General features: G+C 40.9%; 1 protein-coding gene across 2 annotated transcripts in view; it reads left to right on the forward strand.

Annotated features, from left to right (window-relative positions):
• clstn2a (calsyntenin 2a) overlaps positions 1-26,156 on the forward strand; it is a 164,022-nt gene that overhangs the window by 46,687 nt on the left and 91,179 nt on the right. For both annotated transcript variants that reach the window (XM_028977218.1, XM_028977219.1), the window contains exon 2: positions 18,011-18,133. In XM_028977218.1, the coding sequence (XP_028833051.1) occupies positions 18,011-18,133 (123 nt within the window). The remainder of the gene's footprint in view (positions 1-18,010; positions 18,134-26,156) is intronic.

The following is a 26,156-nucleotide window of genomic DNA, read 5'->3' on the forward strand; positions in this document are numbered from 1 at the left end:
TGGCTGGTGACTGTGTGAGCTGCCCTCGTTTGTTGAGCGCGCAAGCGAAGGCTGCAGTTCTTCAGGATGAGGCAGCAGTCTATGAATTATGCACACTGGCGTATGTGCATGCACAACTGCACAAAAAAGAAAAATGCAGGCCGCTTCTTGTGAAGATGAGGATTTAAGATTATCAAGCAAAGTGACGGAGTTGAAATTCCTGACATCAGGAAGCAATGGCACATTTCCTCTAGTAGACCTTTCCTCCCTCATGCAAGAAATTGTGACTCTTGCTAGCTTCTGACTTCCACCTGAAATAGACATAGAAAAAAAAATCTTTTCACACGATTGCTTTAATGTTTTCATACGGAAGTGTGAGTGATGTTTTGTGCGTGTGTGTGTATGTTGGACAGAGATAGAGAGGCAGTTTCATGAGTTGGTTTTCACCACTTAACGACATCCCTCAGAACTTCGCAGATTGAACGAAGGTACTGTCCTCTTATCTAACACGCACACACACACACAGGAAGGGAATCTGATGCATGTCCAACTCTGCTCTGATAGGTGTGATAGGATGGGAGAAAACAATAGACAACTGACAATTTTTGTCTTGAAAAGGGGTATTACATTCCATTTAAAACATTTTCACATATTTGGCCCACTATAGTAAAAAAAAAGTCTGGGTTTAGTTGTGCTAACACAGATTTTTCTTTGATTGGGCAATAGGCAATGGCATACAAAATAGTCTGAGTGTGTGTGGTTTTTGTATATGTGTTAGCGTGTGTGTGTCTGTCTGTCTGTCTGTCTGTCTCTGGGTTCACCATGAGGTTGATGGAATGCTGATTTTTCTTCTGGTTTATCTTACAGCTTCATCTTTATGCATGTCCGCTCCGTCCCTCTGAGGCTTCATTTTTTTGGCTTATTTCTCCACATCTTTTCTTTTCCTCTCTCCCGTTCGTCCTCTCCTGCTGTCAGGTTTCATTATGTCTCCCGATGGCTCTGTATTGCCAGCGTTCCTCAAATGCTCAGAGAACGTAGCTGCAACTTTAATCAGATGAACCATGAATCACAGGCAACTCGCCCACGTTTTTGTGTTGTTTTGGGATTTGTCCTCACAAACCACATTGTTTCCCCATCGCTATCTACAGGCATTGCAGTCAAGGAACACTACAATTTCTACTGTGGGAAAAGTGGTGCTAACAAGGCATAGACCTCACAGTTCTGTAAAATATTGCATTTTTTGAAGAAAACTGCATATTTTACCAGCTACTGAGCCCATCTGGCGATGTCGGCAAGTGTGGGCTGCATAAATGGGTGCTGCTCGTTTCCTGTTCCTTATTACTCGTCAGACAGTAGATAACTGCTGGAAAATGGTGTTTTCTAGATTATTTATTTTTTTAATTACAGTAGCCATCGTGAAAAAAGATGCCTTTCCTCATGTTCCACACAACTGAGCTCAACGAGAGCAAGCTCCCAGTGGATTAAAGCCATTTATCTTTGGCACACGTGCATGGCATTATGAGTAATGGCACTTTCATGCTCTTCAGCTCTTCTGATTACTTTTCTCTCTGCATTTCTCCTTCTATTCAGCTGACACATCCCTTGAAATGTAATACACCCTTGTAATAAAATTAATTTATATTCAAGCCACAGTAAGGCCGATTGTGACTGAAGTGACAGTTGTGTGGATTTTTGTATGCTGTTGATACACTGTTGACTGATGGTGAAAACTCTTTTTGTCGTTATTTTCTTAGAAACAGCTGCTAGTTGTCTGTGTCTTCTTCATTCTCTCTGTTTTTGGAGCTTCATTTGAACACCTACTCACATGACTAATGCATGTGGACACCTACAGAATACTAACAAATACCAATTTTATGTCAAATACATAATTAATGCCATTAGAACATGTTTTATTCTCTGAAACAAAAAAAATGCTCCACTATTGTGCATTTATTAAGTCGGCAATGTATACACATGCATCTGTTTCAATGTGCATTACGTAGTCAAAGAGTGGGTCTCCTGTGGTGAAATCACATTTCTAGATCCCTATATTTAAACCACACAGAAGCGCTAGCATTAAACGCAATATACAGATGTACAATTGTAAAACCCACATAAAACAGAATACAGGATTTTTATTGATTTTGTCCAGTAGGACTTTGTGGTATAAATGTTATATTTATAAAGATTTGGATTATACCACCCTACTGCGGTATTTTTCTGCTCTTTGCATGTGAAAATTATATAATCAAGTTGTGTCAAATGCGCAAACCATGCCTACTGTGGACAGAGGAGAATCTTCTAGAAGGACTACCATCTCTGAAGCATTCCACCAATCAGGCCTGTATGGTAGAGGGGCCTGATGGAAGGCACATGGCAGCTCACCTGGAGTTTGCAAAGGGGCACCTGAAGGACTCTCAGACCATGAGAAACAATTTTCTCTGGTCTTTGGTGTGAATGCCAGGTGTCAAGTTTGGACACGCTAATCACCATGCCAATACCATTGAAGCATAGTGAATCGTAGCGGTGACAGAATCATGCTGTGGGGATGTTTTTAAGCTGCAGGAACTGGGAGACTAGTCAGGATAGATGGAAAGATGACTGCAGCAATGTACAGAGACATCCTTGATGAAAACCTGCTCCAGAGCACTCATGAACTCAGACTGGGGTGACGGTCTGAGTTTCATCTTTCAGCAGGACAATGACCATAAGCACAGAGCCAAGATATCAAAGGAGTGGCTTCAGGACAATTCTGTGAATGTCCTTGAGTGGCCCAGCCAGAGCACAGACTTGAATCCGATTGAACAAATTTGAAGAGATCTTAAAATGGCTGTTCACCGACACAATCTTATTCAATCTGATGGGGCTTGAGAGGTGCTGCAAAGAGGAATGGGCCAAACTGGCCAAGGATAGGTGTGTCAAGCATCAAATTCAAATAGACTTGAGGCTGTAATTGTTGCCAAAAGTACATCAACAAAGTTGTGAGTAAAGGCTGTAAATGTACATGTGATTTCACCATTTTTTATTCTTTATAAATTTGCCAAAACCTCATGTTGTCATTATGGGATGTTGTGTATAGAATTCAGAGGAAAAAATGTAATCAATTTTGCAATAAGGCTGTAACATAACAAAATGTGGAAAAACTGATGCACTGTGTGTGTATATATGGCACAAAATATAATTCCAGCGATAAAGGGACGAACACTTCAGTCTTTGTTGACCTTGTTACTCTGACCCCATTAATTATTAGCAATGTATTTAAACTCATCTGACGTTACCTGGACATACAGAGGCATGGCACAATAGAAGTTACAAGAATGAACAGTTTCTTAGTTATTAACACAGGCATATTACTATTGCAGTTACATGGTAATATTTAATGTATAAATGGTACCAATATTACAGATAAACCCAAATTAAAGGTAAGGAGAAAGAGGTAGAGGGAAAAACAGAGGGGGCCTGGACCTGGAGACAAAAGCCCGGAAGCTAGGGGAGAAGAAGCCCAGCAGCTGATGGGAAAAAAAGCCGACGCAAAAGAAAAAAAGAGAGCCAATAGCTGTGAAGAAAACCTCTTTTATACTTGGTATTTCACTTGCCACACACCAATCAGAATGTCCTTTGATGTTTCCGCCTTTTCCAAAGAGAACTCCTGATACAGGAACACAGTGGTTATCCACTCCCCTCAAGACTTTCCCGTCATGGCACCTCAGGCCATTTGTTGGCCTTTTGGCACCCTGTGGAAGGCCACGGTTTGGAGAAAAATTGAGTGTAAAGCATTCATTAAAGCATTAAAACCATGGACCAGGAATTAAGGACTCACTTGTTACCTGTATTAATGGCACCTGTTTGAACAGTCAAACACCAAGACCAAGATCAGAGAGGTGTCGAAGGGACAAGGGACTTGTGAGCAAACATCAGTGTGTTTGTGCTGTGTGTGGATATGCCTGTGTGTCCGCTGTGCTTTAGGATCACCCTCATGCCTATTATCTAAATCCCTGTCCCAGCAGAAAGCACGACAAGATAGAGAGAGTTCTGGAAGGTTAGAGCACACGTGTGGACCCTCACCCTGACTCTGATCCTATGATTAATACCCGGCCAACGGGGCCTGATTAGCGCTGCTGACAGACCATACGTCCTGGCTGGCGCTGTGGCCGGCCTGCTGCTCCAGCCAGCAGGGTGCACTCGCCACAATTTATAGTCCATCAGAATCCCCCTATCTCCCCTCTGCCGTGGCAAACGAGGAGAGAGGCTCTAATGGAGCCGCTCACTCTTATCACAGCCCTGGGAAGATGAAGGGAATGGGGTGCAAAGGGGTGAGGGTGGGTGAGGAAGAGAGAGGGGCTGTGATAACAGCAGCATTGACTATATGGTGCTGTAGTGTGCAGCCTTCTGTTGGAGGGGGGATTAATCAGGTGCGGTTGTGTTGGAGCCTTTTAAGACATACACGTGCTGATACAGAGGCATACATGCTTATTCAGAACAATGCACATTAATCACTCGACACAAACTGAAATCCCACATAAACTGCACACACGTGCAGCTTTTTTTACTGCTTGTAACACTTATGTGGGCCAGGCCAAAATACGTTATAACCTTCAAAAGGCCAATGCTCAAAAAACATTACTTCCTGACAACACATGGACTAAATCAAATATTATATAATGTAATCATCATATATTACATGCATTATGTTCATTATTTATATAAATTAGCTGACAGCAATTACACATTTAATTATGCACACTTGTTACATACCTGTGCTACAATGTGCACACAAACTCTGTAACACAACATAGCCAGAGCAGACTTACTGAAGGAAAAAATATATATATCATATATATTTAGTACAATGTTGTAGACAGGTTTGATAACATGCTATAATGCTTTCAAATATTATAGTCTTAATAGTTTATTAACTGCATTGAATGAACATAAGAGAAATCTAAATAAAACCAAACTGTTTACTGACAAACCTTCACCTTCAGAACAGTTATTCTGTTTTTGAAGGAACTCTACTGGTAGGTTGGAGATCAACCACAGATCTACTGTCACAGTAGGCTTCCTCAAATCCTTCTGTATCTTCATGTAACCCCAGACTGCCTGATGTTGAGATCAGGGTTCTGGGGGCAACCATACCATCTTTTTTAGGACTCCTTGTTCTTTTTTGTTGAATATAAGTCCCGATGCATAATTGCATTAATTATATCTTAATGCAATTTATATTTCTTGTCATTAATCCTGTTTTATCAGCCCAAAACATCCCCTGCCATACATAGCATTCCTATGTATTTGAGCATAGGCAGTTTTAAAATGAAGATATTCAATGAAGATCATGAAGGAAAGTAGATGATGTACCTGGGTCCAATGGTTTTTGTCAGTTTTGAGTTTATGGCACTACTGGAAATGTATTTTGAAATACATGTAATGTAATTTATAATGCAAAGGACAACTATTGAATCTACCAGTGAAACTTTCAATGGCATAAAGCGATTTATAAATCATTAAATTAACAGATGGAAAAAATCCTTCTATTCACTCATTCTAGAGAATTGGGCCAGAACATGTATTTAGATGATCGGCAGTTTAACAATGAGTTTTTTATTTTATACTTATAAAGACTTTGTAGGATTTTACTTTTCACAGTGGCAACCAAATGCCTAAAACTGAAATGTAATTTATAGCTGAGAGTAGGTCAAACAAACCTGATAAATAGAGCATTAAACGTTGTACACTAATACCTTATCTGTATTGATATGTAAAAATAGTTCAACAGATGAGAAAGTACATATGTAACAAGGAAGAAAAAGCACACACACACACACACCACAAACATCATCTTACTCAAATAAAGTTTCAGTGTTAGCCAAGAAAAGCAACAACATGAAGCAAAAACAATGTGACCTGCAAACTGGAAAAGAAAAAGGTTAAAAAGGTTTCTGTGACAGAAAAGATGTGAGACTAGGCTATGCACACACAAAAACATCCTCTGTCTTATGTAATGAAACCCACATCTGTAACACATTTTCTTTTTGCATGCTTAAGGAAGGATTTGCTGTTAAAAATGCAGGCCCACACACATGTACACACGCACACACTCACATGCAACCCACATATGTGTAGCAACGTATATTTATGCCAAATTCACACAGACCTCCTCCGCTTGTTAGCAAATAACACCCAAGGCAGCCACCATCATCGTATCTGTGTTCAGCAGGGCACTGCGCTTTTTACCTGTAATCTGCCCCACAGCCCTTCGGTGCAGTTACTGGGATTGGCAATGTAAATGCCCCATGCAGTGTTTACACCACGTGCCTGGGCCTTTGAAATATCTGCTGTAAAGTTCCAGAGACATTTTGGCTCAGATGATGGAATGCATTTGAATTTAATTAAAAAAGAAAAAGGATGCATCCTGCGTCCTCCCCCAATGCTCTGCAGTTGGCCCCTGAGGCACTACGAAGGGAAAAGCAGCAACGAAAACTTGTGTTGGAATTGCTCTTTCCCAATCATTTTGTCATGAGGAAAATTATGTAGCTCTCGCAATTTAGCTGGCCACTCCAGGCTTTGCGCTGGTCGAGTATGCCAAGACAAATTTTGAAGGTACTATGTAAGGCATAACACAAAGGAAGTGTTCACTATGTATAGAAATACAGGAAAGCACCACTTGGTAGATATTGAAGAAGAGAACTAACTACTCACCTTTTTTTTTTTTTATTTTGGTCTGTAGTAATTTCTGCAATTTAATAAGGTTTTTATGAAACACGTTTAAAATGGGAGAAGAACATTGGTGATGATTGACAGTTGTTGTGCACTCAACTTCCTACTTCTGGTTAATACATTGTGATTGGCCAAATAATGAATGTGGCATTAATGAACACAACCCAATGTGCTTGTTGCACAAAAATGGTGATACTGAAGAAGAAAGCTGAAATGGAGAAACTGATTCTGTGCTCAGGGGCTCATGTGATGGCACAATCAGTTCACTTAACTTTAATAAGTTTGACACTCTGTGCCTTTCCAGAGCTTCTCATTGTTTCCAGAAGAAGCATCAACTCAACTTCCACATTTCCCATCAGAACCAACACCCCATTACACAATCTGCTGTTCTTTTTGTCTCAGGGCATAATCACAGAACAACACAAAACACCTTTTTATGCTACATTCAATTTTTGTAGATTTTTGTAGATTTTTTCCACACGGTGATTTTCATTTAAAGAAGGATGAAAAACATACAGTTCAAAAGAGAAAATTACAGAACGTTTGAAGACGTACAAGGACTGATTACAGATCTGATTGCGTGCAAGGTCTTCTGGTCAGGTGTTTGGACAGAATGACTTGCTTTTATTGAGGAGATATCTTATAAAACCGATCGTCATGCGGCCCATGAGGTGAAAGACAGATTATCTTGTTTGTCCAGACTTGCAGCAATTTTGTCTCACTGAGCTTGACATCAATTTTCGGTTTGCAGTGAAATGGAGGCACAAAGGAATTTCTCAGCGTTCCCGACAATGCTCCCCTCATCCACAAGCCTCGGGATTTCGCGAAGGCGTCGTCGACACAGGATCTCGCCGAAAAGTCAGCAAACACAAGCCGTCCTTGTGGAGTGCACCTTTTCCCTGTCAATTTTCAAGGAATACATCATGGCCGCCACGTCATGTAGCCGTGCCGATGCCTACACGTCATGTAGCCGTCCCTCCCGCATGAACCGGAGTGGTGCTAATGCACTCGTGAGTAAGTGGGGGGTGTTCCGCCCCTACCTATCACTCAGAGTAATTGCCCTCCAGAAGAAGAAGAAGAAAAAAGAAAAAAAAAAGCTTTCAGCCTTTCAGGAGTCAGTGATGACCAGGCTTTTGCCAGAGAGAGATGGAGGAAGGTGCGTGTGAGTAAAATCTTTATGGCTCCAGTGGACTCCATGGTCCAGAGATAGACTTTTCCAGCGTGATTTATTGGCCCAAAGTGCTCCTTTCCGCAATCCATTCCCGCCCATTCTCTCTTTTCTGTCTCTCTCTTCTTCTAAGACACTTTTCTTTCCCTTCTCCCTTTTTTTGGATTCTTTGTTTTTGCTTCTTCATGCTTTCATGCTCCCTTCCTGGCACCCTCACATCCATCCTGCTCTTGTTTTTAATATCCACCTTCTCTTTTTTGCTGCCTTTTTGCAACTCTCGCTCCCTTCCTCCCTGTTTCTGCTCTTCATTTTGTTCTGTGGCCAGCTGTTCTGGGTATCCACGCGTTTACCTGGTGTTCGCTTGCGCTAAAGAGGCGCTTTGTTTACCGCCTGCACACCGCGCCGGTGCTTTAGGCATCGTAGAATGTTCTGACAGCGTTCTGGTCCGGGGGAGACGAGGGGGAACTTTCTTCCTCGCATTTTTGTTTAGACAAGTTCTCAGCCGTGCAGCCTAATCCCTTCTACATTGCAGATGAGGCGTGGCAGCAGGGCCGGGGGAATCGGACATGACTAGGCATCGGGAGGAAGGGATAACTCGGGACAGCTGTTCCGGGGATTAAAACGCACTCCCGAACTGACACTGAGCTGAGTCGCTACACATCTCCCGGCATTAGCATCAGCCACCAGCCTACGCAGGCTTTCCGAGCCACACCGCGCCCTGCCAAGCGCCGGCGCCCCCGTATGTGCGCTGATAGTACACAAGTAAATACCCTCCGAAGCATCCGATGATCTATATGTTTATTCGCCCCTCATCCCACCATCCTCCACGCGTCCGTCCCAGTGCCCCACATCTGAGCAGAATCCATTAGCACTCCTTCCTGCCAGAATCAGAGGAGGAGGGGCATGACGGGGTGCAGCTCTTCCTCCGAATGGTTCTCATTCTGCGTGAGCAGTGAGTGCCGGGGTGTAAACCGCTAATGTCACACTGCATCAGAGCTGTGAAGAGGATTGCCTGGACGGGTCTAGTGCTTGCAGCGCCCTCCACTCTCCAAACGGGGCGATTTGGGTGGAAGATTCCCCACTCCTTTATCCATCCCTCGCTGTACCCTTCGCTCGGGAGGGCGCACTGGGACGGCTCACGGCCGAGCCCTTTTACGTACTTACTTCAGATCTCAAGCGTGAAGGACGCGGGGGGATCTGTTTACAAATGTTTATGGCAGACCGGCAGCTCGACGCCAGGACCTGGCCGAGGCAGTCTGAGTTTGATTGGCAGGTGAAGAAAGAAAGAGCGGGAAATATCAAAATGGTGGTTGAGTATTAGGATTATGTTTCCGTACGAAGATTAAAGACTTAGGTTCAATGTCAGTTCCATTACATTCTATTACAAGCATTTAGAGAGAAAATCTTGGGATCATGGAATTATACGTACATATATATATAGTTTTTAATGCCTAGAATCCGGATTGTGCCACGTAGATTAACTCTGTACAGACTGGGCAGTGCTTGTCTGCTGTCTGCGTGGGATTTCCTCCCTCTGCGAGATTTTTCCTTCAGATGCTGTTCAGGTTAAGTGAACTGGCAGTTCTAAAGAGGCTGTAGGGTGTGTGTATATGTGCTCACGCTGTGATGGACTGGCTCTTTGTCCAGGGAAGATTGCCTCGATGGGCTCAGACATAAGTAGGATGGCTATTATTACAAAAGGCACAAGTCAGAATGGCAAAACCTAAAACATACAAAACACCTTACGATGTTTGTCATGATGTGGCACGTTGTCATGATGTGGCTAGACTTGCATTCATACAGCACTATAGTTTTCTTTTAAAATTGAAAGAAAATGACACAAACCATAGAGACTCATGTGCGCCTTCTTTGGGGAAGACTGATCGACAAAGAGACAGAGCAAAGTCAGAACATGTGAGGCAGGTAAGACTACACTCAATTCAGAATTAAATTCTCTGTAAAACTGATAGAGAAGGAAAGGATAAGCATGAAAAAGTCCCCAGCCTGTGTCCAGTGTCCTGGGAGTGAGAGAGAAGGGAACCAGTAAGTAGCAGGTGGAAGAGTAGTAATATATTACAGTGGTGCCAAAAAATGATCCCAGTCCATTAACATGTCAGAAGCAGAAACAGAATGTTCTTGAACTACTCCGATCCATTCGTTTTCTTTTTCACACCTCACAACCATTAATATCTCTCCTCAGTATCACTTAATTTTCACATAGGCACAAAGCTCTAATGGTGTCCCCAAATCTGTGAGAGAAAGAATAAATCACGCGTCATGTGTGTGTGTGTGCGTGTGTCTTGTGTCACCTTTCTTCCAGAATAGTGATGTTTGTCTTTGGAGTGTTCACACCTGCTGTGTGAAGTCGAGAATGCCAGTAAATGGGTGACTAATTCCTTGGTGCTGAATGTGAAGTCAGCGTGCTGTTCTTGATTAAATTACTCTGTTTCTTGTTCTTTGGAAATTTGGGCATGGGGAAAATGTCCAAATTTGAGCTTTTGTGTGTGTAGCTGCACTTCCCAGCCACAAATGAATTAATTTGGGAAACCGAATACTGAGATTCATCCCTTCACCATACCCCTTTCAAGCTTTAAAAAAGCTTTAAAAGCCTTGCAGTTAAAACCAAAGGCTTTTTCGCAATCCTAATAAGTAGATTATTGGATAAAAACAAGACTTTAGAAAACATCGGTTCCTACAATAATTTGATTCTTTAATATAAATCTGTCTCTCCGTTCTACCCTGTTTCTATTCTCTTTTATCCTCTCACTTACTCACTCACTCACTCATTTATTTATCACAGTTTACACTAGGGTTATGGTAGAATAATTGTAAGAAATATTAACAGGTCAGAATGTAAAGTAGTCACTTGCAGAGTGTTTCAATTTTTTGTGTTGATGTAAACAAATATTTTGGTGAAATGTAAATGACCTGAGAATGAAATAAATCATTCCATAAACTAGTCCATCTCAATACAATCATTTCAATGACATAACTGATGATAATGTAAATGAACCATGTCACTTACACTAGCAATAAACAGTCTGAAGAGCAGCCATCTGTCTCTACAAGAGTTCGAAGCATAATTAATTAAGACACATTGCTTTGGCATGTTTACCTTTGAAAAACATTTAACATTTCAGACTCTTTATTTTACTGGCAGCCACACCATTGTCCAAATACATGGGTTCTGAAATTATTGCAAAGACAGTTGGCAGACTCATCTACAAGTCATTCTTCACCTATCATGAAAGGGGTTATTTTTCTTCTCTACTTTGTCTTTGTGTTCATTTACAATCCTGTTTGTGTCACACTTGAGTTGAGTTGGTCATAGCTGCTGATAGAAATTCCAGTCCATAATAACTCAATACATGGTGTCCACGTCCAAGCACCATACACTGAAATTCAGGGGTACTTCTCACACACAGATAACTAGGATAAGATTCATCATGACCCCAATTTAAGTGGGATTTTTTTTTAAATAATGATTTAATTATAACTCTGCTGATATAATGCAACTTTTGTGGACAATAAACAATAAGTGCTAATGAGAGGAAGATGAGAGGAAGGAGCCAGCTCTCTGCTCACGGAGACAATAGCAACCCAACAAATATGCCAGCCTCCTAATTACAGGCGATTGACATTTCAAAGCCCCTCCAGGGTATCAATACAGAGCTGACACTGGCAAATGCCGGAGTTAAGGAATTCATATTAGGATCCACATTCAGTCAAATTTGTTTGCTCCAGATCTAATCAAACCAAATTCATATTCACAGCTTGTGACCTGCTAACTGGACATACAAAATGCAGCCTTTTATAAGGCCAAAGGGCATTTAGTATAGGGAGTTACAAACCTCCAAATCATGCATTGCTTGGATTATAACTAATCATCTTTAAAGTAATTGAGGGCAATTTGAGGTCATAAAACTGGTAGATAAGGGTCTCTGTGAAGGTTCTGACTTTACATTTAATATAGCTTAGTACTCATTTTCACTGAAACAAAGCAAATTTCATTGTTATCACTTATGTAGGTGCCCTCTGAAAGCTTCATTTGAGATTTTAATTTATTCCTTAATAAACTGTATAAAATAATTGTCAATGATATGGATTAAAACACTGAAATGTAATACAAATGTTTTACGCGAGGCTCTGAGATGCTGTCTTCTGCAACTGCTCAGTGATTGAGATCCAGATTTTATGGGCACAATCATAGTAATCTTATCTTTGATTCTTATCCATGCAATGTTGAGTTCAAAAACTGAAGTCTTAAAAAAAACGTATTGATTTTGTTTGTGTAGGAGGGCTAAATACTCACAATACGCAGGAAGAGCAACATTTCTATATGGTGCAGTAAACATAGATCAAGGTAAGTGCCATAGTCTTGCATTAAATCAGCAGGCTGAGAGTTATAGTGATAACATCACAGTTGAGGGGTGTTTCTGGCCACTGCATCAAAAAGATGCAATAAATAATAAAAATGGAGTAGGGAGTCACAGACCCTTACACTAAAATCCAGATTTCTATTACCATGGCAAACGTAAGTTTTGACCTATGTTTTGTATGTTATTTGCCTGACCATAAAAAAATATCTGCAGGTCCAGTTTGTCAAAGGAACTGAAATTTGAACCCTACCCATTCTGTTTTCCTGACACTTAAAACAAATACCCAGCATCCTCTCTGCCGGCACAGTTTGCCAAATGTGAGAGCAATTACAGCCAGTCCAGATGTCCGACAGTGACACCTCTTCGACATAAGCATCCTAGAGAACCACTGAAAGTGCACTTGCCCATAATCACTCTGGGTAGTTTTGAGTAAACTGACAGCGAGCGTTTGCACACTGCGTTTAGTTCAGAGCAAACTCACAAAGGAGCCATACATTTTATGACCAGAGGTAGATAAAGACAAAGATTATGGCCTCATTAATTGGCATTTAGGGGGGATGACCTGGGGAGAAATACCCTTTTCCCTGTAGATACGAGGAGCGCTGAATGGGAAGCAGTTTTATTGAGCATAATGTGAAATTACCTGCAGGCCTGTACCAGCCAACTCCATTCAACTTAATGTGAAAGTATTGGCTTATTCTAAGTCAATAAGTCTAATTACTCTTTCCTGAGCATCATTTCTGCCTGTTTTTTTTATGGCATGACTGTACTTGAGACACTGGCTCCATGCTATGGGGCTCTGCTGCTAATTCCCTCCTAATGCCCCGCTGTGCCCGGGGTCTGACGCCAGGCTATCTGGGATGCGATTCTTTTTACTGCTGATTCAGAGGGATCTTGAAACCCAAACAGGCTGACATAAACCATGGGGTCTCATATATTGTAATTATTTTTGTGCTGCAGCCACAGCAAGACACTGAAGTGTGGAAAGGTATAGATGTCCACAGCGCAAACAGGAACAAACGGTTGCATTTTGACTATGGAAAGGTCAGGTCTCGTTCAGAACCTGCTCTTTCGAGGATCTTTTTTACCAATTGTAGCACTTAAGAGCATGATGCAGTAACAGTGACCACCAGGGAGCAGAGACACTGATGTGCTTGGATTCAAAAGGGCGGATTACCCACCCCATTCAGCCATGATTGCAATTTACAAGAGGATAGTAGTCTCTTTCACTTGCTGTCCTCTGTGTCTCAGGACTTCCGTCTTGCTGGCTTCTTTCATGCACACACTCTTTCCACCTGTGCCTTTCATCTCATCTAATACACACCTTAATACAGACCTGGCAATTTAACAGCAATATGATGACTAGACCGCCGCACACTCTGAAATTAATAGCACGTTGCATCGTTCCGGCCACACGGTAATATTCCCCATTCCTGAGTTGAATTGCTGTTGGAATGCAGAACCAGCATTCTCATAACAGGAGGCCAACACAAGGTCAGAATAGATTTGCCAAAATTTCTCCTGGCTCTCAGCAGTTGGTGGGATTGTATAGGTCGGTTGGCAATGTTTAAAAACAACCTTTACCGGCTCTGTTTCAATCAATGGCTGTATGTTACAGAGGACAGTCATTTTCCACTAATGAATCCCCCCCCCCCTTACACAAGTGCTTACAAATGCTTATCAAAAAGCAGTGGAAAATAAAATATGACATATTTTTGAAGGAAAACAGATTGGCTTTGTTCACTGAGCCACCCCTGCTAATGCGTTTTTTTATTATAGTAAACTGACTGCAGGGACAGGTATGTGTAATGGTTTTAGATGCGCCCATGGATATCAGCAGAGGACATAAAGAGAAAGAAGGCACAAGGCTGTTTGTACACCATACTGGTAAAAAAAAAACACAGACAGATGAGAGTGCATTTCTGGATTATGGATCTATATTTCAACATCCCCACATTTTGCATGCTGTTCATGACCATTGATTAACATTTACCTGACCACTGTGCGCAATTGGTTCGTTTTCCGTGTACAGCCCTTTACGATTGGGCTAATAGGCTCAGGGTAATCTATAATGATTTCCCATGGTACCTCACAACTATAGCATCCCAGAACAGCCCAGACTGCATTAGTTTTGTCCCATTTTTTTTTTTTTGCTGTGGACCCACTTCTGGATTCTTACCAAGCCCATTGGTGTGTCATGTGCTTATATAAGTGTGTGTCTACAGCTCAATAATTCATTTGGCTATGAGGTTCCTTGTTTACAGATGTGGATAAGTGTGTGTGTTAAAACCAGAATACGACTATATATTTCCTGCACCAGATTTAAGGGTTATTAGGACACAGCAAGCTTACAGGAACTTTTCTGAGTAGATCTGAGAGGGGAAGTTGGCTGATTCAGGAGCTAACTCTGGGAAGGGTGTGAAATTGTCTCATTTATTCTGTCATTAATTGCCTGGATGCATGTTGAACCATGCTATAGCAGTGTGTCTGAATGGCCAATGCTAATCTAAAAGTCCATTAGAGTGCCTGTTGTGAGCAAAAACCTGATTATTCCCTGGGCTTTGCCTCGGTAGTCTTCCGTTGCTGCATTACACATGCAATAATGTGAGCAGTTGCTGTGTATTTTTTATGCACATGCTTCTGACACAGTATTCTGTGTGAAACTGTATTTTTTATTTCTCTCACACCACAGATTTCTTCCAAATCTAAATATTTTCTAAAAATGTTTGAACACAGCTCCATGGGGTCAAATCTCTGTGACGTATTCCATATTCAATTTAACTAAAATGTTTTTTTTTTTGTCCAAGGAAGATCAAATAAACTGTCTTAAAGTTTGTGGATGACAGATGTATGAGACCCAAACATATTTGAATACCAAGTGAAAGTCTTTCTTCATTATGCACATACCCTTTAAAATCTCTGATGCGGTGCAAAGCATCTGGCCAATTTGCACATTTCTGGCATAAAGTGTACCTGATTCTGCTGCTAACTATAAAAAGCAAGGCACTCACATGCTTAAGACAGGCAAAAAAATCTATACAGGGAGAGGGTTTATAGTAGGCAGGGGGGCAATTTTCTGCAATGGCACAGAGCATTGAAAAGAAACAGTGTTTTGGGAAAAAATTAGGGGAATGTGCATCTGTGTTTATAGTTCTTGTCATTAATGTAGAAAATGTTTGTAGATTTTTTTTCTGAGACAATGCAGCATGTGATGCTCCCAGTGACAACGACAGCTCTTAGGTGTGAGATGTGTTAGTTTCCTACCAGATGTGTTATGATGCCATTAAAAAAAAATGATTAGGTTTAAGCAGGCTAAATATAGAGCTGGCAAAAACAAACATAAAAAATATCAATTGTGAACCAGACTGCTCCTTGCTATTAAAGCATGAATATTTCAGGAGATGCATACCAGATCAATTTCTGCAGCTGTCAGGAATTCTCCATCATACAATCTGTGATGTAAATGTAAATGTTGTACTCTGGCAGGGTTTTTAATGGACTGAACGACTACATCGGGACTTGCAATGAACCTATATAACATATGTTGCATAGTTTGTGACTTTCTCTACTATGACGCTGAGTATGACTCTCCCCTAGATCTTTCTATTGTATATATATAAGCACCTGGGGAAGTGATCCTATAACTAGTGAAAGGCTGTCACTCTGGATAAATGCGACAAATCTGAAAAATGAATGCATCTAAGAGCATTGTTCAGGTCGTACAGGCCCTGGCTCCTGAGGCTTGGCCCAGACACTGCCCGGACTGCACCTGCATCAGCTCAGCTGAGCCCATTGATCAGCAGCTTGTTACCGCTTCCTGCAATTGCAAGGCACGTTGGGCAAAACACAGCAACACCTACGCCAAGTGCAGATAAATGAGTTTGGTTCTGTAGGACAGGGGACACTAGGCTGAGCGATGCACCTTGGGGCTAGAGCAGACGGCCGAGTTTTGTTATTCTCTGGCCTTTTTAATGTAAACCGTTGGTTGTAACAATTTCAATTATATTGTAATCAGGGTTGAACAAAAGTAGTACTGGCAGAATGGTGAGTATAATGGTAGAAATGCATTCATTAGAGAACATTGTTACAGTACATAAAAAGCAATCTCTTCAAAATACTTTAAGAACACATACAAAATACATGTTTGGAATGCAATTGTGCTGCATCATTGTTTATTTCTTTTGATTTTGAAATACTCCTTGATGCCTTCCACATCTGTATCTGAGCATGGGAAGCAGAGCATGTGTAAGGAGTCTCATCTCCTTCCCACATGTGGGTCTCATGACTGAGTAAATGCAATCAAAATACATTAGGGTCCAAAACCCTATTTATCCAAAAATTCTAACATCCAAGTCAATGCAGTACAGCTGGTACCTGGCATTAGGGCTGCAAGGTATAAATGGTATAAAGTGTATACGATTTAAATTTGGCCAACAGGAGAGTTTTTGATTATACTGGCCTACCACTGAAATCTGCTCCTTGCGAAAATTACAAAAGTCACGTCACCTGTGTGCAGCACAAGTCATTCATTTTGAATGAGAGCGCAGAGCGCGCAGCAGGGTGTCTGTGGATGTTTAAAATGTCCTAAATTCGAGTTTCCCAAAAAACAAGGCCTTAAATATAATTAAATATAATTAAAAATGACTAGCGTCATTTAAAGGTTTAAATATACTGCCCGATTGGGCAAATAGTACTGACTGGATACTGACAGCGTGCATGGAAATGGCCAGGGGCAGGCATAGCCTGTTTAAATCTTGGAATCCTGGAGGGACTGCATGATAAAATATGAACAAGCGTAGTGTTATTTAAATATTTTCTGGGAATATTGTAAACTCTACAGCTGAACACAGAAAGTCTTTTTTATATATTTTATATATAATTATATAATTACTTGCATCATACAAATACCTGGTATTTCACTGGCCTTATGGGTTTTACAGAAAGTCCATTTTCAGTAGAACAGAATATTGTTCAGTAGAACAGATATTGTTTTATTTGGTATAGGATTATGCTATGTGTTCATGTATCTGTAAAAAGTTTATTATACAATTCCCTGCTGCATTGCCTTTGCTATGGACACATGTTACCCTTTCATGTAACATTTACATTTTACTTATCAAATTATATTGCATTTACATTTACATTTACGGCATTCATCAGACACCCTTATCCAGAGTGACTTACAATCAGTAGTTACAGGGACAGTCTTCCTGGAGCAACTTAGGGTTAAGTGTCTTGCTCAGGGACACAATGGTAGTAAGTGGGATTCGAACCCGGGTCTTCTGGTTCATAGGCGAGTGTATTACCCACTAGGCTACTACCACCCATATTGCAAACAATATCAGAGACTAATTGAATTTTATGCAATATTGCACAGCCATATCTGGCATATCAGCAGCAACATGAGTATTATTTTTTATTGATCGGCGAAGCATTGGCAATGTATTATAGATGCATTATCTTATTCCTTGCATTCTAAATACTGCTTTGGGAAATGTAACATGCCTTCTGAATATAATTTAGTAAATTCATCATTCTGTGGTTTGAAGTATTGTGCAGCCATTGTTTTTTTGGGTTATTTGGACTGGACTAACTCTTGACTGTGCTAGTGTGAATCCCTTATTTATGTTGCTTTAATTGTTCCTATACTGTCTTTAGTTTTCCATCTGATGGTTTCATGTCATCCTGTTTGAGTAAGAGTGCAGTATTTTATTCTCATAATGGGCTTGGCGTCCATTTTCTCATTTTCCTCACTCTCTTTTCCTCTCAGTGAATAAACACAAGCCATGGATTGAGACATCGTACCATGGCGTTATAACAGAGAACATGGACACAGTGCTGTTGGATCCACCTTTGGTGGCTTTGGATAAGGATGCACCAGTCCCCTATGCAGGTAATTGTCTATCTTCTCTAAGAATGATGTCTCCTTGGAGTGTTTGCTGCATGCATCTGTGAAGTGATGTAAAATGTTGTCTGGATTTAAGCACACTTCTCCTCAGGATTAAAGAAGACAAATCATTGCAGTGTAATTGTCTGGTATTCACTCTCTGTTTCCATCTTTGAGTCCCCGGGTGTCATAAAGCTGTTGCGAAATAAAAATCACCTCAGGCTGTCCAAGGCCGAACCTTCCCACAATTGCCTAGCCTTGAAAGAATGACTGAAACAGTCTTTTCATTTGCACTGAGTGGAGAACAATGGCAGCACCATCAAATTCCAGCTGTCTGTCCGGTGTCAGTGGGGTGTGTGTGTGTGTGTGTGTGTGTGTGTGTGTGTGTGTGTGTGAGCTTTATGAATTACATATTTATGTAAGACAGCTTTCTGACGATGGGTTCAGGGACTGGAGGTATTTCTGGAGGTATCTGCTGAGAGGGAGTGTGAAGCAGGTACACTGTAATTAGCCAAAGTAATCCCCCCCCTCCAAATAGTACAAGCCTTTTGACAGCTACTGTTCTACACCTCATTAAATGAAAATGGATGGAATTAATCTCTGCTATGACAGACGTGGCACACTTGTGCGGTGTGTGTTTTTTCTTTTTTTTCATTGACGTTTTTTTACTATTTAAACATTAATATGTTTGGTTTATGCAGCCCTACATGCAACCTATCAAAAATATCAAATCACTCCAAATGGCATTTCATTTACACATTTACACGAACTGTCCACATCTGTGACATTTTTGTGTTTTCTATAGGTGTGTAGAAGGGGCTTCATTTCACTCTCCTTTGTTTAATCACTGCTAATATAAGTTGTATGGGTGTATAATTGCAAATGTATGGCTAATTAAAGTTTGCAAATTGTGTAAGGAAATTGCATTTATCCAATGTGTTTTTATTTTTGCCACCAGAGGATTTCTGAATTGTTTTTGGAAAAGGGAAACTGAAGAACCAAAAAAAATAATAATCTCATTTTCTGCATGAGAGATGTAGACAAATACGAATGAAAAATAAATTATCTTTGTGCTAGATGCTGGAAATGATCATTAAGATGTTATGATATAAAATATGTTTGTGAAAGAGACCTTATGAGCAAATAAGAGTTTGCAAAGCCCCCAAAATAGTGGCCTCAGCCGTGTCAAAAGCAGTGGCTGGGAATGTCAGGTTGCTAGGTTAGTGTAGGTAGAGGCAGAAAACTGCTTTTTTGTGTATCTCCCTCTTATTTCACCACGAGCCAACAGATGTAACACATGAGATGGCTACCAAGGCAACATTCAAAAGCCGTCTGTACAAAGGCCAGTCGATCGCAACATGGCGTCCTCTGTAATTCTTTTCTCCCCCCTCTCCCCACTTTCTCCAGCCGGTCTCTTTGTCCACGTCGCTCTGTAAAGTGTGTGAGTTATGCCTGGTGACGCTTTGCCATCAATCCTGGTTTTGTTTCGGCAGAGACGAGACTGGGCCATCCTCCTGGCAGCACATTAATTGCTGTGTGGGAACATGGCTCAGGATGGTTAAGTGCTTAGTTTTTTTTTTTCCTGCTCTTGCAGGCGCCTGGCTTTGATGTAAAATAACAACGATCATCCTAAAGTCGATGATATGTGCTGAGCCAGGGATCCTGAAGATAAATAGTTATTTCTGGGAAAAAGAGTTTCCCCTGTATCGAGGAGAGCGTAGATCTTGTAATACGCACCAAGCCTTCTCAATCAAATTAGTGTTAAGCATGACTCCGAGTTAGCGTGCACTCCAGAAAAAAATGCCTAATTTGGTTACTTCACCACTTTTACTGCTAAAACTTTACTTTCCTCACACCAGATTTTGAGACAAAAAGCTTGGAAGAAGTTGTCCATAAGAAAAAAAAAAAAAAAAAAGCCAGATGAATTGCTGAGCCACACATGAGGAAAAGAATGAAGCAACAAAATGAAAAAGGAGTGAAGGAGCTGCACTGGAGATACGTTACAGGGCATTGTGTTGCTTTTTAAATCCTGCTGAAATGCAAAATTTATTCTCGCCTTTTGCTGCCAGTGTCAGCGAATTGTCTAGTCTGTTGAGCTACGGCCTCATAAACACTCTGCCATTATTCTCCGAATCTGTCCCACATTCACAATAAGATTTTCTGCTGCCGGCTGATACATTTACACCTCAAAGCTACTGTATTCAAAGGGGCAAAAGTGTGTGGGTGTCTGTTTATTATCGGCTATCTGTCGTTCCCCCGTGTGTGATGTGTGCTGGTCCAGAACCACTGGTTTCTTTTCAGCTCTGTATTTGTTAGTGAGTGAGGAGAGTGTTGATAATTTCCTCCCAGGCGGCGGTAGAGTATGTCAAAAAAAAAAAAAAAAGTCTTACTTTGTTTATTATGCCTGAAGGCAAAGGTGTGTATTAACCCTGGAGATGAACATATTCATAATTGCAGATTTGATAAATACCACAGCCTGTCCATTTTCCCTGCTGAAGCCAAGGGCTGTGATGGAGAGCTGAACCTTTCCGAGTAAAAAAATCCATTCCATAACTATTACAGCAATGAGGCAGTGAGAGGCTGTGAGTTTTGTGATTCTAGCACAGTTAGGCACGTACAGAACAATATCCTGTAAATCCTTTACATGAAATAACCAAGACAATAATTTAATTTATTCACTCTGTACAGCAGACTCCCGCACGTCTATGGATGTCTGGCAAAATGTTCACATTTTCAGGTTAATCAGTGAATTAAGACAATACTGTAACTGGTTTAATTTGATATTGTTTAATTGTGGTGTTTTCATCCCATGGCTTTAATTTCTTATTATTATTTTTGCATCCTGAAGCGGTTCCTGTGCTGTGACATTTTTTTTGTGCTGTAAAAATTAAAGCACTGCAGCTTTTATTATTGTTAGCTGGAGTTCTACAATTCTCTGGTGACCGGAATATATGTTACAGATCTGGTACAAATAATACAGCATAGAAACATCATTTTACAGAACTGAGGCGACATGTGTTGCATGTATTCATTAAATCAGACACAGATGAACTGCATCATGTTCTATAACATCCTCACTGTTTTATTCTCACTTCTTCTTTCTCCCACATAATAGCTGACTGGGTGCAGGCTGTGCAAAGGAATGTAATTAAATACCATCACCACTCAACATTCCTTAGATGGAAAATCACAACAAATGGCAATTGACAACCCCAGATGACCTTGTGTTTTTTCAGTCACAAATGCCACTCCGCTTCCTTCTGTAGGCATGTCGTCAACACGCCTGAGCAGTTAAACTGTAATAACAGGATTATGTGGGATATTAGGCAGACGCACAGAATGGCAGCTCTAATGGCTTTGAAAGGAGATTGAACAAAGCAGTAGGCCAAGGATTGTGCCCACTCAATAATAATAAGCGATCTGTTGTTTGGGAAGCCATTAATTAATATTTCTACTCATTGGGTTTGCTTTGCTCCTCATCCAGATGCTTTTCTTTAATAAAGGACTGGAGCGCCTTGCTGGCACCTCCTCTAATGACTCAGATGCAAGGCAGGAAGCATGTGAATTTGGCATGGCAAGAAGGTTGGCTATGCCCCGCTGCATCTCCATGTTCCACTCAACTAGAAATACGAATCATGGGCACTACTTTCGAGCTGGCGCAAAACTTAGCGCTTCGGTGCTGAGAGTGTGTGCTTGTAAGCAAACGTAAACATGATATTTAATGATGCATGCCCATGTGATGAATTGAGGGGTGCAGGCCTAAATCTTGAATGAAGCAAGACCTGTTTGTGAGACCTGACAATCACCAGGCTATTCCAATTATAAACCATCAAGATTGCAGCAGAACCACCTTCAAAATACAGATGAAATGGTTCTTTCTTGTCCTATCTACATAGAAGGCCTGAAGACGCCTGGCCGTACACGAAGGAACAAGCCCCATGCTCAGTGCATAAAGCTGTGCTTAGCATCAACTTGAAAACATTAACCAGACATCCTCTTTTCCCCGGACGTGTCCTACTTTTGAGACCTTGCAATTGTGTCTAGCTGGGCTAGAATTAGAATTGTTCATGAATCGGTTTCCCAAAGAACCGTTAACAGCCTGCTTACGTGTGCTCACAGCTTAGGCCTTACCTCACTGCATCTTATATAGCTTTACCGCCAGATGTAGCAATACATCAAACATGTCAGTCCCCTGGCTCTTCAAAACAGCCAGGCATTTCCCCCACAATGACAAGCTGTCATTGTCACATTTCAACGTGAGAAAAGCTGGAAGAGCCAATGAGGAGGTGATAATTGAAGCTGGGCGTGAGCTCTGGTGCTTTTTTTGTTTTGAATGTGACAATGCACTCGTGAGTATAGGATCTTGTCAGATGTGAATGGTGGCAGTGGTGGTGGTGGTGGTGGGGGGGTGTATTTGCACTCCACACAAGTGTTGAGGGTGACGGTAATGTGAAATAGCAGTAGAGATTTGTGGTCTAACCCAGCGTTCGACGAAAGGAGGTGGTTTGCGCTGGTCCTCTCCTGGCAGCCTTTTGTCTGAATTTGCAATGCACGTATTAAACATCTTCTTCAGTGTTTGTGTGGTGTATTTGCTGGTCTTAAATGTTTTCCTGCCAGCTGTGGGAGGGAATGACAACCGACTCTCCTCCTAGTTCAGAATCACCTTGGCATCTAATTAATTACAGGGAATGTAATTCTGTGATCCCTATCCAAAGGACGTCTCTTATCTCAAGAGGAGATAAGAGGTTCTTGCTGAACTTTTGTGACTAATTCACTGTATTTAATTTGGGATCTTTGTCATTTAGTGTGAAACGATGGACGAACATTTTTAGCAATACCTACAGTGTATAAGGATCACTTATATTGTCTACTACACGTGCTTTAAATGTTAAAGTACTTGCTTCTTAGTCACCAGTGTCACAGATGGAGGCGAAGGCTAAAAAGTATAGGTCTTATATTTATCTTATGTGAGATGTTCTTGGCGAGGTTGGCAACAATATTAAACTAAGAAATTAGAATTGAATAACATGGCAGTCTGATCACCAAGTTTGCTTAAACAGTATTTTGACAATATGAAGAAAGTTATTGATACTAATTGATAAGATCAGGTCCTCGCCCGCTCTCATAGAGGAATGTCCTCCTTTAACATTGGTCCATTTGCAGTTTAATTTACTGTGCTATTAAAATGAATACAATAAGCAATATTCACTTATTTTATCAAATATTAAAGCAAGTGACATTGTGACATTTCCTATTGCACCATCACACTGTCAACTGTAGTCAGTGGCTGCCACTTGTTTGCTGCCAAAGAGGACGGCTACATTCAGGCATAGACAAGGAGGATCCTTGTAAACATCTCACAGTGCCAACTCCTCATGTATGACTGAGGGCAGCCTTGATGCCAGAGTAACTATGTGCTGCCTCTTCAGGTAAACTGTGGTATTACGAGGCAGGGCAGACCCTATTCGCAACACTGCTATTTCCTCAGATTAAATTCATAATTGTTTCTAAATCTAAGTGTAAATGCATTGCACGTGCACTCAGATTAAAAGCAACAGATGCAGCCACTATGATCAGTAGAATACATATTTCTCACTTTAAAACAGTTTAGTCCTAAGCAGGGTCATAGCTGCTGGAACTCATTCCCGGGACAATCCGGGCACACACTATCCACTATGCACACACTATCCACTCACACACTCACAACCTTCACACAATTTGGAGCCATCAAATCACCCAATGTACATGCCTTTGGATGGCAGGAGGAAACCGGAGAACCCATAGGAAACCTGCAGCAACACATAGAGGGCATTAGCACTTAAATATTGTACACATGCCAATGATTAGGTTTTTGTTTTAGTGTTACAAAAATTTGTCAAATGGAAAATATATATATATTTTGATACAATGAATGACCTATAAAAATAGGCTATCCTATTAGAAGTGTTGTGAGACTGTAACCACTTTCAGGCTAAGACAGAGCCCTTCTAAAACAGACTTATCATTTTAGCATTTTGCATTGAACTTCATATTCACTGTGCTGAAGAACCACTTCCGGGTTTTGTGAGTGGAAAGCAGACCTTCTCCTCAGCCACAGCCCCATTTCCCTCACTGAAATTGGGGGATCAGAGGGGCCCAGTCTGCTGGAGTACGAGTGTCGGGTGTTGATCAAACCACTCAGGTTCCCTGATGGTGCAGCGTCCTGACGATGGAGACTTTTCAAAAAGGTGAAAAAGAGAGAAGGAAAGAATGAAAAAAACCCATCCCCTCCCTTTCTTTCCTCTCCACCATTCTTTTGTGTTTCATTTAATCTCTCCAGTCATTCTGTCTGTGAAGTTAGACAGGCCTGGACATGAAGGGGAGGTGGTGCATATCAAAGGGGCTCTATCTTCAGGGGACACTCCGATTCCGACACACACTCTCCAGCAGGCGAGAGAGGATGAATACAGCAACTTTCGGCTCCTTAACCCCTCTGTTTCTTTCAATCGCTCTTGCTCCTTTTTTGCCTGAGTGCTGACTGATATGAGGAGAACATAGGTCCACTGACGGAAGTAGGGCATTTTTTTAGTGTGCAGGTGGAATTGAGCTACCTTTTGAGGAGGGAGTGATGGTGAGGAGGGAGTGATGGTGAGATGCTACAGTCCACAAATGGTGAAGGAGATCAGAATCAGATGTGATTGAATACATACAAGGAATTCCATTCTGGTCAATGGTGTCTCTCAAGCACAGTAACAGTAACTACAAACAATAACAGTGAGGGTCCACAAATATGTGAATTTTGGTGTTTTTGTTGCAGTTACAGGAGTGAAAGGATAAGCATGAAGAAGATGCCAGCATGTTCCATGCTTTTCTCCAAGGAAATTATGCCTTTTTCTCTTTCAAACTCACAGCAGTAAATTACAATTTATTTAAGTGCTCAGAAACTAGCGACATATCCACTTATTTATCTGGCTTCTACTGCACTGCTTGATTGGAGTCAGGATCAAAGCAAATTGCAAGTAACTAAGCATGTCGGTATTGACCTGCCATTAGTCGTAAACCAGAGGAAAGGGGCAAAAATGATGGCTTCACATTAGATCCCTCCTGTAATGCATAGCACATGAAAGACATCATATAGTACATTTATGTGACTTGGGATTGGTCTTTATCATAAAGTGGTTACAAAGGATTGTTGAGGAAGTTTTAAGTGTCACCGTGTGGGTTAGACTGTCTTTCATCCGCATCAAGCCTTGCCTTGGAGAGCATCCAAATATTTCGCCCTGTTTTATATACATTCTAAGCAGATAGTATTCTCAGCAAACTCTGTGCCAATTAAATCAGCTGCTCTGCATAATAGTAAATGACAGCCATTCAAATGTATTTACTGAAGGATTTCGTTGCTGACCTGCCTAAAGATGATATCCAGGGTCCTAGGTGAAGATACTTGTTGCATGGATGAGAATATTAAACATGAGGCAATTTTCTTGTCCAAGAAATAAATAAATGCTTAAGTAGGTTTAACCTTGGCATTTTGGCAAAACATGCTGAATTCTGAATATGAAGAAACAGCTGAATTTAAATATAAACTCTTGAACTTAGGTCACACAAATGGAAATTAATACTCCAGTACCTGAGCTAATTAGGTATTTATCGGTACCCTCTAATTACACTATTAATTTATTTTTTGTGTACTGTTGGGATGCTTATAAAATAAAACAAATAGCCTATTTGAAAAGCAGCTCTTGCAAATCAAGGTTTTGTTTTACAAAATGCAGCTTGATGCTTGAATCTGGTGTGTTCAGATTCTTTTGCCTATAGAGTAGTAACTATAAATAGCTGAAAATTGATGGAGGGGTGAACAGACGGACAGATATGCCGACTCTAAATTAATGTGTTGAATGGTATTTGCAAAAGTATTCTTTAATTTTTTTGAAAATCAATGCATTGATTGCAATTCGTATATTGCAACCAGTTCACACCATGCAATCCAATCTTAAAATTAGCACTGAAATGCTCATATTGTGTGAATAGCCTGACATTATGTAAAGTT

Source organism: Denticeps clupeoides, chromosome 4, assembly GCF_900700375.1.
Source record: "Denticeps clupeoides chromosome 4, fDenClu1.1, whole genome shotgun sequence".
Taxonomy (NCBI): domain Eukaryota; kingdom Metazoa; phylum Chordata; class Actinopteri; order Clupeiformes; family Denticipitidae; genus Denticeps; species Denticeps clupeoides.